Source organism: Myiozetetes cayanensis, unplaced genomic scaffold, assembly GCF_022539395.1.
Source record: "Myiozetetes cayanensis isolate MyiCay16 unplaced genomic scaffold, myiCay2020 scf9, whole genome shotgun sequence".
NCBI classification, from domain to species: domain Eukaryota; kingdom Metazoa; phylum Chordata; class Aves; order Passeriformes; family Tyrannidae; genus Myiozetetes; species Myiozetetes cayanensis.
Genome location: NW_026088185.1, coordinates 22,978,962 through 22,992,903, shown reverse-complemented (window position 1 = coordinate 22,992,903; position 13,942 = coordinate 22,978,962). Strand labels below are relative to the sequence as shown.

Here is a 13,942-nt window from a genome sequence, read left to right as displayed (position 1 = left end):
CGCGCGCGCGCGCCCGCCCGCCAGCGGCCCGCGCAGGCGCCGTCCCGCCCCCCCCGCTCCCGGCGTGCCCCGCGCGGAGGGTGAGGGGTCGCGGCCGCTCCGGGCCCGCGATGGCGGCCTGAGGGGACACCGGCACCGGCACCGACCATGCACAGCCTGGCCACGGCCGCGGTGAGCCGCGGGACGGCGCTGGGCGGGGGCCCCGCTGCGCGGGGAGTGGGGGCGAGGCCGCTGGTCGCTGCGAGGGGCCGTTCCCTCGCCCTCGGCCGGAGCGCGGCGGGCCGAGTTGGGCTGGCGGAGCCCCGGGGAGCTCCGGCCCCGCGGGTCTCTCTGGCAGCGGCCTCGCTCCGGCCGCTCCCCCGGGGCTGCTCCGGGCCGAGCTCTGCTCCTCGCGGGGCCGCTTGGTTCGTCCGAGAGTTTCCCGCTGGGGGTCCCGGCTCTGCCTCCTCCGCCTGGTGTGCATCGCGGAGGGCTTTCCTCCCTCCCTGCGTCTGGGGGGCGCCTCCTGTAGCGAATGAGTGCTTTGAGGTCGCTTTAGAGAATCGCCTAGAGGAGCCCCTGGTGGTCTAGTGGTAAAGGCGCGGCGCTATCACCGCCTAGACCCGGGTTCGATTCCCGGTCAGGGCCACTCCCGGGCAGATGGGGCTCGTTAGCCCTTAAAGGCAACCCACCTACGTCCTAAGGACCTCACTGCCACTGTCCAAGCTTGCTTGGCCCCGGCAGATGAACCTTAGGATTAAAGGGTGGGCTCAGTTCCGCGCACACTGTGTCTCACCTAAAAAATCCAATGCGCAGGCTGGAAGGTGTAAAGACCTTCCCCGGATCTTCGTTCGCGAAGACTGGCCATTATTATATTTATATTATTATTATTATTAGAGAATCGCCAGCAAAGATACCGACAAAAGCAGGCTTAATGTAAGAGCAGAAGGGTGACGAAGTTCGCTGGCTCTACTGCTTGCTGGCTTGTTCAAGTACAGGGAGAAAGAGCAAGCAAAAATCTAAAATCAATCAATCAATCTACAACCAAAAATTAAGCCCAAAAATTATTCCTGGGGGGTGGGTGAGGAAGAAAAGGGTAAGAATAATAAGGAAGACCCTCACAAGGTTCGGAGTAGACCCCTTTCTTAAAGTGACCTTAAAACACTCCTTCACAACAGCTCCTGCATGCCCACCCCCTCCTCTGCCCCCTGGGGAGCTGTTTTACTTCTGGCTTTGACTGCAGAGGGAAAGGGGAGGTCAGGAAAAGACCTTCAGGGCAGCAGGTGAGCAGGAGGAAAGGCAGAGGCTGCCTGTGTCTGCTTCCCTTTTCGCGGGTACCGTGCAGTGCAGTGCTGTCTGTAGGCGGTGCTTGCTCTCACCCCCCTCAGGAACTGCCGAGGTGGGATGTGGTGCCTGATGTTCAGGCTGGTGGGAGTGGAACTGTGCCTTGGCCTGGGCGGGTTCAAAAAGCGAAGCTGAGTCTGAAGGATGTGGTTGTTGTCTCATATCTCCCACCTGAGTGGGTCTGTGGTTTGGTTTTCACTTTTCCAAATGCACCTTTGTGGTGCGTGTGAGGCTTCCTAGGGCTGACTGAGTCTTGTGTGTGCTGGGTGTGGGAAGTGTATTGCAAAACCAGCAGTCAGAGCTGTTTCAAGTGAACTTAGCTCAAGGGTCTGCTTGGACTAACAAGGTGATGAGTGAGCCAAGTTCCGATGAACGGGAGTTGAGAGAACTGTTTAAGTTTTCCCACTTTGTTCAGGTGGTTGTGACTTCAGCTGGTTCCTGGAGTGCTGGCAGATATTCTGATTTAAAGTAATGCTTTCCAGAGCACGGAAGGGTGTGCAAGATCACGGTGAACTCTCTTAATGAGCATTTACATCTTTATAGCAATCTGATTCCTAAGTGTTTGTTGAAATGCACAAAGGACCCCCATTACATGTATCTCCCATTAATCTGCTGTGTATATTCTAGCCACCTCTCTTTTTTTAAGACAATGTTAAAAAAAGAATTTTGCATCAGGAATAGAGATCAGCTTTATTTCAGGACTCACCTGAATGCATGTTTAATTTATACATATTCTATGCTACCAGGTAGTCCTGTGTTGAAATGTTTCCTACCACAGTTAGCTAATACGGTTAGACTAAAGGTGACAAGGAAGGGAGTTTGGCTCTGGAAATGCGCTCAGGACCTGTGGTAACAAGCTGTAAATAGCTGTAAGGCATTGAAAGCCCAGCTCAAATCACCTGATTTGCTGATATGGAAGTTCAAGGTTCATTTGGGTATTTTTAAGCAGATGATCTGTCAAGATAGTTGAAAAAGCACATGTATCCAGCTAGTCAATGTTCTGCTTTTGCTGACCAGTACTTCTACCAGTGTGCATAGCAGCAACTGCTCAGTTAGGAAGAAGAAGCCATTTGTGTAAATCTGTTTGTTATGTGATTGTTGGGAGTGTAACCAGGCATGGTTGTTTGAAGTAATGTCTTTTATCTTGAGGAAGGTGTTACAAGGTCTTTCATGGTGTGCAGGGATGGCAAATTTGTGCTGTGATGCTGTTGGTAAGTTCCACTTTCCCCTGTGTTCAAAAGAAAGTCTGCCTGGCAGGGTTCTGTCTTGGAGCTTGCAAGATTTCTGTGACCCTCAGGGTTCCTTAGAATTTTGGGTTTTAGAAGAAGGAACAGCAATGAAGTAGGAAATTAGGAAAAAATATGTCTTTCTGTTTAAACTAAACTGAAAGGAGCAGTTGTAGAGCCTGTGAAAAGCAGTTTGTTCTGGCTAAGGCAGATATTGGACATCATAAACTTAATTGTGTGGAAAATCTACTCAGTGTTCTCTAGGGATCACAAGCACATGATTGTGCTTTTAAAGGGTCGATGTATTTAAGCTTACAGGAACTGAAACTTCCAGTGAGTCTAGAAAAATAGATGGAAGCTTTAGATAATGCTGTTATAACAACATTATTGCTACACTGCTTGTCACTCCACCATCCCAAATAAAAACAAATGAGCTCTGTGGATTCTCCTCTTTTTCAGCTTCAGTGTAGAAGCTGCCATTGCAATTGCACTCACAATAAACTTGTCAGGATTACTAATTTAGTGTGATATTTTGAAAAAAAAAAAAAATTAAAATTGAGTAGGTGAGTGTCGTGGTTCTGGACAGGACAGGGTTAATTTTTGTAGTAGCCTGGGGGCAGAGGGGGCAATGAGTGAGGCTTATGGTTTGGAGTGGCTTCAGTGGAAGCACTAAATTGGAGAATACTATTCCTAAACCACAACAGTGAGGAAAAAAAAGTGGATGAGAGGAAAGATGAATATCTAAAGAGGTATTTGAACCCTTGAGTACAGGGATTGATAACACTACATTGGCTTATATATAGGCATTAAGGTTAAATAACATGATGAAAATGTCTGGGGGAGAGAGAAATCCCATAGCTGGGGAGGAATCTATGGATATAAAATGGGGATGAACAGAGGAGGGAAACCTTCACAGAAATAGAGACAGAAAGCTCTGTCGGTGTCTGCCAAAGCTTAAGAAGTCTCTCTCCATCCCTCCAGTAGTTCTGGTCCTGCCTCTGCTGTGTGGCTTCAGGTTTGGTTCCAGCCACTTTCAGTTCCTGAGCTGCCTTGTATTCTCTTGTGTCTCTGGGTGATGAGCTGCTTGGGGGTAGCCTTGCTGTCAGTGCAGTACAGGCTCTGCTCACATCTGTTGTGGTGAGTGCCTGACGAATTTCAGTCAGGGTTAAAAAACAAAGAAGGAAACACAGTCCTGTTCCCAGCTGGGATTGCTGGGCACAGGGGGATGGTTGCACATGGGCTGGCTCAAGAGCAGGAGTGAGACAAACTTTCACCGGAAGGCTTGTGCCTTGCCTTCTCCACAGAAACTATGATATAGTCTCTCTTTTCCTCCCTCATGTTTTTGTTTTGAGAACTTGTTGACCTGGATTGTACTCTTTTCCTGATGTTCCAAGAGAGGCAGAAGAGAAATACTGGATTTCTCCCACGTAGTAGAAAATGGGTCTTGATTATGAGTACAGATCTACCCTTCTCTGGGATGAATATGAAACATTGGGAACAGTAGGTGTTACTGGCTGTGACCCATGTCATGCTGGTGTTGGAGTAGTGAGAATTTTTCTATTATTTTGTATGAATGTTTTTCTCATGTACATTGGGTGAATCCCATTGGCAATTTCCAATGTCATTGTGTTTTTGGAGGGAAAAAGATAGCATCTGCTTTACTTTGAATTTGTGGACTCTCGCTCTTGAAGCATGAAATGAATGCGTGCTAGATGCAGGTGGAAAAAATGATAGGTGGCTGGAGTGTGTGTCACTCCCCGGGAGCTCTGCTGGCACAGGCAGGCAGCAGCTTGGCTCTCACATTGCTGAATGAAGTTACAAGGTACTGCTTGACAAGAGGATTAAGGGAGACTGTCTCAACAGGTCGGGCCAGAAAATAACACCTTTGCATTTCCAGTAGGTGAAGTAATAAGACTAATCTAAGGAAGGGATGGATCCATGTCCAGGGCATCTTGAAGGAGCTTTAGTTCCCACCCCCCAGTCAGGAGTTTCTTCAGAGCTTTTTTGGCCATTCTGACAGGCTGTGGAAGGGTTTGGTTGAGAACTGGATAAAACGTTTGGACTGAAGTTTTCTTGTCTCCCTCCCAGCCTGTGCCAACGGCACTGGCTCAGGTTGACCGTGAAAAGATTTACCAATGGATCAATGAGCTGTCCAGCCCTGAGACACGGGAGAATGCACTGCTGGAGCTGAGCAAGAAGCGCGAGTCTGTGCCTGACCTCGCCCCGATGCTGTGGCACTCGTTTGGCACCATCGCAGCACTCCTTCAGGTGGGTCAGACTGCCCGTGGTGCAGCACCAGCACGTGTCAGAGCTGGTGTGTCCATGGTGGGGATCTGGGGAGGCACTGCCATTGCTGGGAGTATGATCTGTGTTAGATCATCTGAGGGGAGCAGGTGTGGGAAGCTCATTTGCCGTTAATCATCATTATCAAGGTGATGTGTGCAGACTGATATTTCTAATTAGGCAGCTTACATAGTTGGGAGGGGAATAGGAAAGTTCTTGGATGTATGAGCTCCCTGTGGATCCCATTCTGCTTCTTTTAATACAATGTCATAGCAGAACCACAACGGTCTTTCTCCTAAGATTGCAGGTTCGATTTCTTTTGCATGAGTGTACTTTCTGGTCAGAAGGTTGCCCTTGCAGGGACCCTGCCTGGAAAGGCAGCAGGGAAATGCTCCTCACTGCTGCAAATACCCTTGCAAGGGAAGGTCCCTGCATTTCATGTGAAACTGAGCAGATCAGCTTATCGCTGGGCAAACCACTCTACAGCTGATGACTGGCTATCACTCAGTGCCAAATCTGGTAATTTATTTCCAAGGAGGAAAGAAAGAGTGCAGCATTGGCAATGTCAGACTCTTGACTGAGTGGCCCTGACAAGCAAAGAAAATTATAAGGGAGCTATAGCTGGAAGCAGGCAGATTTCTGAATCGGATTTCTCAACCTCAGCTGCTTCCCCTGCATTGAGTTAGAAGAGTAGCAGCAGCCACACTGTGAGCAGAGTGGGTGTCCTCTGCCTCTAGGATGCCTCTTTGATCACGAAGTTCAAAACAGAGTGTACAGTAATAAAGAGCCGAGAAATCAAATGAACCCTATTTTTTACTGAAACTAAGGGTTTGCATGCGTTCCTGTGACCCCTTGTCAAATTGACTCTGACCCAGCTCTGCCTTTGCCTGGGCAGCATGGTGGCTGCGTTGTAACTTCAAAGTGATGCTTGATGAAAGCAGACTGTCATCTGCTGTCACCACAGTCCCTTGTTTGACACGTGCTTTGGGGTAACTTTCTGCTATTTTTCTCCTTTAACTTTTCTATCCCTGTTAATTTTTAGGAAATTGTAAATATTTACCCATCCATCAACCCTCCGACTTTGACAGCCCATCAGTCCAACAGAGTCTGTAATGCTTTAGCTCTACTACAATGTGTTGCATCACACCCTGAAACGAGGTAAGCATTTCCAAATGTGTGAGTTTTTGGAGGTGTTGATGTTGGCAGCTCAGCCTGTGTGTTTGACTCCAGAAGTACATAAGCTCCTTTCTCTTTTACTTAGAGAAGTGGAACAGACCATAAAGCTGGTAGATAAATAGCTGCCTGCTGCTTTGACTTGTTTGCATGGATTATCAGGATACAGCTTTATGGTGGTCCTAAATGCATTGCATCCCCTGTATCATCCTAAGGTCTTGCAAATTTCCAAAACGTTCAATTGTGGCAGCTCTTGGAAGGTCAGCCAGAGCTAAGGGCACCTTTGTGTTGAGTGTTGTGTGCAGGATCCTTGCTTTAATGAGCTTACATCTATTTAGACAAGCAGCTTACAGTTATTTAGACCAGCTGTTGCAGGGGTGAAATGGGCAGGATTTCCTCAGTCTGTGCCCAGCTGATGTCAGCAGGGGAAAATATGATGTTGGTTCAAGTGAAATCAGTAGCTAAAACTACCCAGGGATCCATAATCTCATGCTTCTATTCTTGCTGAGCAGCAGCATGGCTGAAGTTGTATTTGAGCTGTTGCAAAGCAGTGTTACACAGCAACCCTCCATGAGATAACCAAATAAATAGGGTAGTTTTACAGTACTCACCTTTACATTTTAAATTTGAAAACTGAAAATTGAAGAAGTATGTTGGATGACTGTGCAAGAGAGCTTCCCTCCACTAGCAGAGCAATCTCCAGGTTTCTCCCTGCGGTCTATATTTTTCACTACTGCCAGAAGACAGTTTGAGGGCTCTTGGGGAAAAGGTGTCAGTGCATATTTAAACTGTGGTGATGCCTAGAGTTAGCCACTTGGTATTTCTGTCATGCATTGAGGATGACTGTCCTTGCCACTGAGAGCCTGCAGGGTGAAATGTAACAGTGAATGTACAAAGCAGAGGGTCTGGGTAGCAGGAAGAGGTAATGAAAACAGTAGGGCGTGCTCTGTTCCTGGTCAGCTGGAAGCAGCAATGCAGGCAGCTGACAGATCGGGTGCTCTGATCAGGTATGTGCCCAGTGCAGAATTTACTCCATGCCCTTCTATCAGAGATAGAATGGTTACACACTTTTGAGGAGCAGCAGCAGTGGTGTCCAGCAGCCTGAGGCTCTGTGTGGTAGTGCTGGATTGTATGCTCACTTTGCTCTCCTTGTTGCTCACATTGTGTGTTCTCCCTTTCCCACAGGTCAGCTTTTCTGGCAGCTCATATCCCTCTCTTCCTGTACCCCTTCCTGCACACCGTCAGCAAGACACGTCCGTTTGAGTACCTGCGGCTCACGAGCCTCGGAGTGATTGGTAAGCAGCCAGACTAATGCTGGAGCAGTGGTCTCCTGTTGAGTTAGAGCAGTTCATGCACTGGGCAAAGAGCCCTGCATGACCAAAGTCAGGGGTCTCTTTGTATTGGCATCTTCCGAGTCCTGTACTGTTAAGAGGAGCAGCTGCTCCTTTTCCATTGGTTGTGGAGGCAGTTCCACTAAATTCTTCTTAATGTGTGGGCTTTTCACTTATAAAAACCCGTTGAAGACTAAAAGCAAAAATATGTTTCTGTAAGACTTGTGCAGACTTGTGCCTTCACCCTCAGCCCTCCCAGCTAGATTACTGGGATGGGTGGGTGCAGGCTGGATTTTCTTTGGGTTTCTGTCATTGATTGACTTAGCTTTATTTGCCCTGTCTTCCCCTTATCTGTTTTTTTTTTCTTCTTTCTACCCCAAACCTTTCAATGTGTGAAGGAAGAGGGTCTTAAAATGCACTTCTTCCTCCCAGAGGTTGTTGTGGGTGGCATGATGCTCTTGTGTTTGTGTTACTGCTGAGGGAGAACCAAGAGTGTATCCCCTTTCTGAAAAACAAACAACGCCCAAACCCAGCTTGATTACTTTTAGGCTGCCAAAATGATTTCTTCTCCAGCCATGCGCTGCAACATATTTAGGATGACAGTTGCTCTGCCTGCCATTCAGACAGAACGGTTCTTGGGGATGGCAGAGCCCAGGCCCTCTTTGAAAGGTGAGATTTTTTGAAACAATTTATTTATTGATTTTTGTCTTTTGTTTCTCCTTCAAGGCGCCTTGGTGAAAACTGATGAGCAAGAAGTCATAAATTTCTTATTGACAACAGAAATTATCCCCCTGTGCTTACGCATTATGGAGTCTGGCAGTGAGCTCTCCAAAACGGTACCTATTTTGTTTGTGTTAATAAAGACTTTTTCTTGTTCATCTCTTACTGACCAGGAGCAGGTACCCTGCAGAGTTGGCTTTTGTCCTGTTGGAAGTGCTGGGACAAGTCTGGGTGGAGTTTTAACCTTCTCAAAAACCAAACAAACCAAAACCTGAGGCTACTCTTAAGTGGCCCAGCAGTAGTTGCTGTCTTATGTAATCTGCATCCACTCATTTTGTACACTCTGATTTGTCTCCATCTCTTTCTTTAGACAGATGCCAAGCATTGTGTACTGTCCTGCATTTTCTTTTGGCTTTTAACTTTCACTGAATAAAGCATTTGCTGCCTACTGAAAGGCCTTTCAGCTTTGGGGCTGCCTTGAAAAGAGCACCACACAAAGGCTGTCCCTTTTCAGGGTAGATAAGTTGTTTATATGCTTTGTTTTCTGCTTTTTTCCCTTTCTAGGTTGCTACGTTTATTCTTCAGAAAATCCTCCTGGATGACACAGGGCTGGCATACATCTGTCAGACTTATGAGCGGTTTTCCCATGTTGCCATGATACTGGTAAGATAATTTGGTTTTAAAGTTGTTTTGTGTTTTTTGTATTTAAAAAGGACAAAATTATGCTGTAGCAGCCAGCCTCTTCAACAGCTACTTTATTGCTGTCTGGCTGGAGCACAGGATGAGGGAGGCAAATCATTCTTGAATTGCTTGTGACACTGTAGCTCTCTGCTTCCATGTTTCCTCTGGATATCTCTGTTTTGCATATTAAGAGAACACATACTGAGCCCTCAAGATGAAACAGGTAAACCTCTCCAGAGAGGGAGAAGAGTTTTCAGAGTGGAATGTGAATTGATTTAATTTTGTGTAAGAATGATCACACAGTTCAGATCATGAATCCACGTCCCATCTCTGTCCTCACAACAGGCTGAAAGAGCAGCAGGTTGAGGGAAGGAGTAGGAGCAGGGCAAGTATATGATACTTGTTCTCATAGCAGTCTCACAGCTGTCAGCTACTTTGAGCTTTGGATTTCTGGGGCCAGCTGTGGATTTTCTATGCTGTAAACCCCAGTGTTCCTATCCTTGAACCCACAGAAACATTCTGCATCCACAGTGTCTTTGACCAAGGAGTTTGATAGGTTTGCTGTTTGCTGCCTGGAATGCCACCCTCCTTTTTTTCCTTTTTGAATCTGGCTCCTACCGGCTGCTGCATGTGCTCTAATTTTTGTGTTGGAGCACAGAGAGACCAGAGAACTTCTGTCCATTCCCTGTTTCCTGTAATGGACAAGTTTGGGTACTCATAATTTTTTCATCCCAGGAGTAATATTCCCAGCTTGAACTTTATCTCTGAGCTCACCAAGGGAAACATGCTTGCCCTGGAATAGTTATTGCCATGCTTTTGTGTGCATTTGATTGCTTTTTAAAGAGCAGTCTCAGGAGAAGAAAATGCAGCAGTAAGTTAAGCACTTAGCAATCCTGGTTCTCTGACTAAATGCTGTGCTGTCATTAGGAATATTTATTTGTCTGGTTTTGCAAATGTAAAGAAAACGTTACCTCCTAATTCACCCACAAACAGGAAAATATGAATGATTGTGAGCTGATGTTCATAATGTTCAGTGTGATGCGATTTTTGCATTCAAGAAAAAAAATCAGCTTTGATGGAAGTACATCTGGCTCAGTGGCAAAGTGAAGGATATAATTAGAAACCCTGGAATAGGGGAAGGAAGGAGATGATACCATTCCCAGACATGAATTGTTCCTTGAACACAGAAGGATGTGGGTGCATAAAGCAGTGTTAGCATGGAAGAAGTCCTAGCTGTGGTATAGTTCCATCATTGGGTGAAGCACTGACAGGATCAATATTCCATGGTGCTTTCAAAAATCAGTTTAGTGTACCTCCTGTTGAGAGTTGGTGTACTTCCGTGTCTGCTGGTAGCTGAGTAAGATTTTACTCAAGTATCAGATGCTTTTAGAAGAGGAAGTTAGTATTTCCCATCCAGGAGCTTTTGGAGGAGCTTGCGGTTCTTTATTTTGAAGAAATACTGGTATCCTGGGGAATTGCTGGGAACAGGAAGCTTGCAAAAGGGCAGATGAGAGGGACCTGCTAATTGCTAACTGCCTGGATATCCAAATACAGGTGACTTTGGCTAATGAGGAAAATGATTAGCTCTAGCCAAGGTAGTTTACAGGAAAAAACCCAACTTGTAGGGCAGATTTGATTGACTCCTAAAGTCAATACAAGCGAGCAGTCTGTTAAATTCCTTCAGAGCAGGCATGTGAAGGCAGCTGCACTGTTTGCTTGGCTGGGCATGTTCAAAGGTGCAGCCATGTGCAAAGTCCTATTTAGTGTGAGAAATGGAAGCTGGGCCGGGGAGATCTGCCCTGCCCTTGCCTCCCTGGAACAGCTTCATGAGGGATGTAGCAGAAAAAGAAAATAGAACTCCAGGGTACATGCTAAGACCAGATGTGGATCAGATGCTACAAGTGCTGTGGGTTAGCTCAGTCCTTCAGCATGGCTTCCCAGGCTATTGCTAATGTCTTAAAAGGGTGTTGAAATGAAGGGAATGCAGATGAGATCAGGGAGTGTTGCAGAGCTTGGGAACACACCTCACGGGGTGACTCAGCCTGAGCTTATCAAAGTGTTTGGGATGTGTCTGTCTTCCACGAGTGGTGGAAACCCCAGGTTCTCTTTAATCTCACAAAGGGCTCGACCACTAAGCAGTCCTGGGAAGGAAAAACCAAACAGAGGTGAGACAAGCTTTCCCCAAGCTGCTGGGAGAACCCTTTCCAAGTCATGCCTTCTTCTCAAAGGCATCTTGGCAAGCAGTGCCAGGCTCTGTGCAGGGGTATCCAGATGAAAGGTAATGGGCTGTGCTGCGTGGGAAGCCAGAGTGAGTGATCTAACAGCCTTTCCAGTCTCTGCTGATTGTGAAGCTGTTCTTATAAAGACTTTAACTGGTGGCACTGGCCTCTGTCAAACAGGGTAAAATGGTCCTGCAGCTCTCCAAGGAGCCATCAGCCCGGCTGTTGAAACATGTTGTCCGCTGCTACCTTCGCCTTTCCGATAACCCCAGGTAAACATTTTAGGAGTTTGGGCAGGGGCTGCTTCTCCACTGGAAGCACAGTTCTTTTCCGCAGTGCCTCCTTGGTGGGAATCAAAGTTCCTGGTCTACCAGCCTTAGTTCAGTGTAGAAGATGGGTGGGTTTTTTGCTTTGATTTTTTTATTGCTAATCCCAGGACCATTTGTGGTACATGGGAGAAACAGAGACTGTTTGGGGCTTGTGCAAATTCAAGCTGTGCAGTTCACAACTGCCTGAGCTCAAATTTAGATTGAACAAGGTACAGGGGAGGGCCTGAGGTGGAAGGTATGCTATACTTTCCCTCTTCTGCATCAAACGAGCTGTTGTCAGTAGAAGCCAACAGATGAAATGCAGTTGAGAGAATATAAACTGATCTCCTGCTGACCAGCAGCTCTGCCCAAAGCTACTGGGTGTGCATTTGTTGCCTTGGCATCTCCTGGCATTTCATCACTTGACTGACAGGTGTCAGAGTGCAGGGGCTGGCTTTGTGGGGTTTAGCATGAGGAGTGGGAGCTGCACTAGCTGGCAGAGTGCCACGTGCTGCAGTGCTGCTGCTCAGTGCTGTTCGTGGCTGCTTCTGCCAGGGAGACCTCCAGGCAAAGGAACACTGTTCCCAGTGGGGTTTGCTCCCCCCTTGCCCCTGTGAGTTTATTTGTTGGGCCCCGTTTCTTGTCTCTTGATGTAGGGCACGTGAAGCTCTCAGGCAGTGCCTTCCTGACCAGCTGAAGGACACCACCTTCGCCCAGGTCCTGAAGGATGACACCACCACAAAGCGCTGGCTGGCTCAGCTCGTCAAGAACCTGCAAGAGGGTCAAGTCACTGACCCGCGGGGCATCCCTCTTCCTCCGCAATGACTGCTGGGGGAGGTGGGGAACTGGGGAAGAAACAGCTCAGGTTTACAAAGAACCAGAAACAGGTGACCTCTTCTGCAACAAACTGGGCTCGCCAGCTGGCTGCCAGCCTGTCGGACCATCCCACCCAGCCAAAGGGCTGCTCTGTAGCAGCACGCCTCCAGGGATCCCAACACCAGCAAATGCTGATACTACAGCTTAAAAAAAAAAAAAAAAACCACAACAAAGAAGGTCAATAAATACCATCTGTAGAGATCCCAGTCTCTCTGGGAGGCTTGGGTGGCATCCCTGCCCCCACCTCCAGGCAGGGGTAGTGCAGATGTCTGCTCTTCCAGCAAGCTCAGCCTCCGCCCGAGCGGTGCACAACTCCGGGTGTGCGCACCACATCCCTCCAATTCCTTGTCACTTCTTGTTTACACGTCTTGTTTAGATGCGTGAACTGAATAAAAGCTGATCCAGTTGTTTTATCCCCTCTTAATGCTACTACTCAGCTGCAGGTAGCCCCGGGACAGCTTTTTTCCCTGCCAGCACATCCTTGCTCCTGGCTCTGCATCCAGCTGGCGCAGTGAGCTTCTTTCTTCCTTTCCTTTGGCGTAGAGGCAGTGGCTGGAGCTGGGCTACTGCATGCTTGCCTCAAGAGGAGGGGTGGATTACGTGCCATGAATCCATGCATCATAAACTTGCTTCCCAGGGCTCTGGGGAAGGAGAAGACAGCAGGACTGTGGCTCTTGTGCTGTAAATAGTGCACTTCCGCAGCTGACCCAGTGGCCGGGGGCTGATGTGTGCTGGCCTCTCATCTAGTCCTGGGAGGCCTGATGGCTGGCTTGGCAAATGGAGCTCAGCGTGACCGCACCTGCCTTGAGGTGGTGGGCAGGCCACCGATTGATGATCCCCTGCCGCCTGCAGGCTCCAGGTATGCCGTGTCCCGCACTGCTGCTGCCCGCCAGGCGCCCCTCAGTCCTGCCCCCTCCTCTCTTCCCTTCCCTCCTGCTCCTCTGCTGCCAGTCGGGTGCATCCATTTCAGCTTTCAAACCCGCCTTGGCGTCTGCCTCGGCCCCAGCGCAATTAAACTGGACCAGCAGCCGCTTACCTGCCTTCCCTGTGCCAAGGGGTTAATGCAGCCGCAGAGGGCTCTCAGAAGCAGCCGCGGAGCTCCTGGGCTATGCTGCAGCAGAGCCTCCTCTGCCTGCTCCTGGCTGCAGGCAACCCTGGGCAGCTACTTAATTTCTCCCTCCTCCTCGAGTTGCCCATTTTGCTGATCATCTGCAGTGTCGTGCCAACAGTGTCTTAAATCCCATCGTTTCCCTTCTCTCCTCCCCTGGAAGCCTTGCATAACAAGGGCAGAGCACGGCCTCTTCCTTGCCCTCGGGTTCCTGTTTTATAACCATTGCCTTCTTTTCTCTCCTTTTCACCCTGACCTTGACAGAGTGTTAAAATGCTTCTGTTTGGTTGATTTTTTGTTTGTTTGTTTGTTTTTTTAAGTTCAGATGAATAAATAATAAAACCCCAGCCAGCACAGATTGCTTCTGGTCTGGTCTCTCAGGGAGGGCAAGTGATGAGCAGGGATTTATTGCAGGTGGGAGGAGGCGGGGGGGGGGAGATGTGCCAGCTGGGGGTTGTGAGTTGGGAAGAGTGACCTTTCCCAGTGAGAGCTGACTACATCCCCGTAGCACCCCATCTCTCTTGGAGGACGTAAGGAGGTAATGTGGAGAGTTGTAGGGAGGGGATTCTGTTTTGTTCTGCAGGAGGCCAGTGAACCTGCCCGGGAGAAAGCACTCGCTCCTTCCTGCAGCGTGTTTGCAAGTGCTGCCACTCACCCAGGGTCCACGTCTGTTGCAGCACTGCCTACCCGAAAG

General features: G+C 48.4%; 1 protein-coding gene across 1 annotated transcript; it reads left to right on the top strand.

The window, feature by feature from the left end:
- The first annotated feature begins 55 nt into the window (after positions 1–55).
- CNOT9 (CCR4-NOT transcription complex subunit 9) lies at positions 56–13,602 on the top strand. The gene is made up of 8 exons (XM_050340014.1): positions 56–171; positions 4,638–4,817; positions 5,875–5,990; positions 7,191–7,300; positions 8,063–8,172; positions 8,621–8,719; positions 11,137–11,228; positions 11,921–13,602. The coding sequence occupies exons 1-8, from the start codon at positions 148–150 to the stop codon at positions 12,087–12,089; spliced, it is 900 nt and encodes a 299-aa protein (XP_050195971.1). The 5' UTR covers positions 56–147; the 3' UTR covers positions 12,090–13,602.
- The last annotated feature ends 340 nt before the right edge of the window (positions 13,603–13,942 follow it).

Excerpts from the sequence above, each read along its gene's own strand:
- CNOT9 (XM_050340014.1), top strand. The coding sequence starts at position 148 with ATGCACAGCCTGGCCACGGCCGCG. Across the intron at positions 4,818-5,874 it reads CCATCGCAGCACTCCTTCAG|GAAATTGTAAATATTTACCC; the intron begins GTGGGTCAGACT and ends GTTAATTTTTAG. Across the intron at positions 11,229-11,920 it reads CGCCTTTCCGATAACCCCAG|GGCACGTGAAGCTCTCAGGC; the intron begins GTAAACATTTTA and ends CTCTTGATGTAG.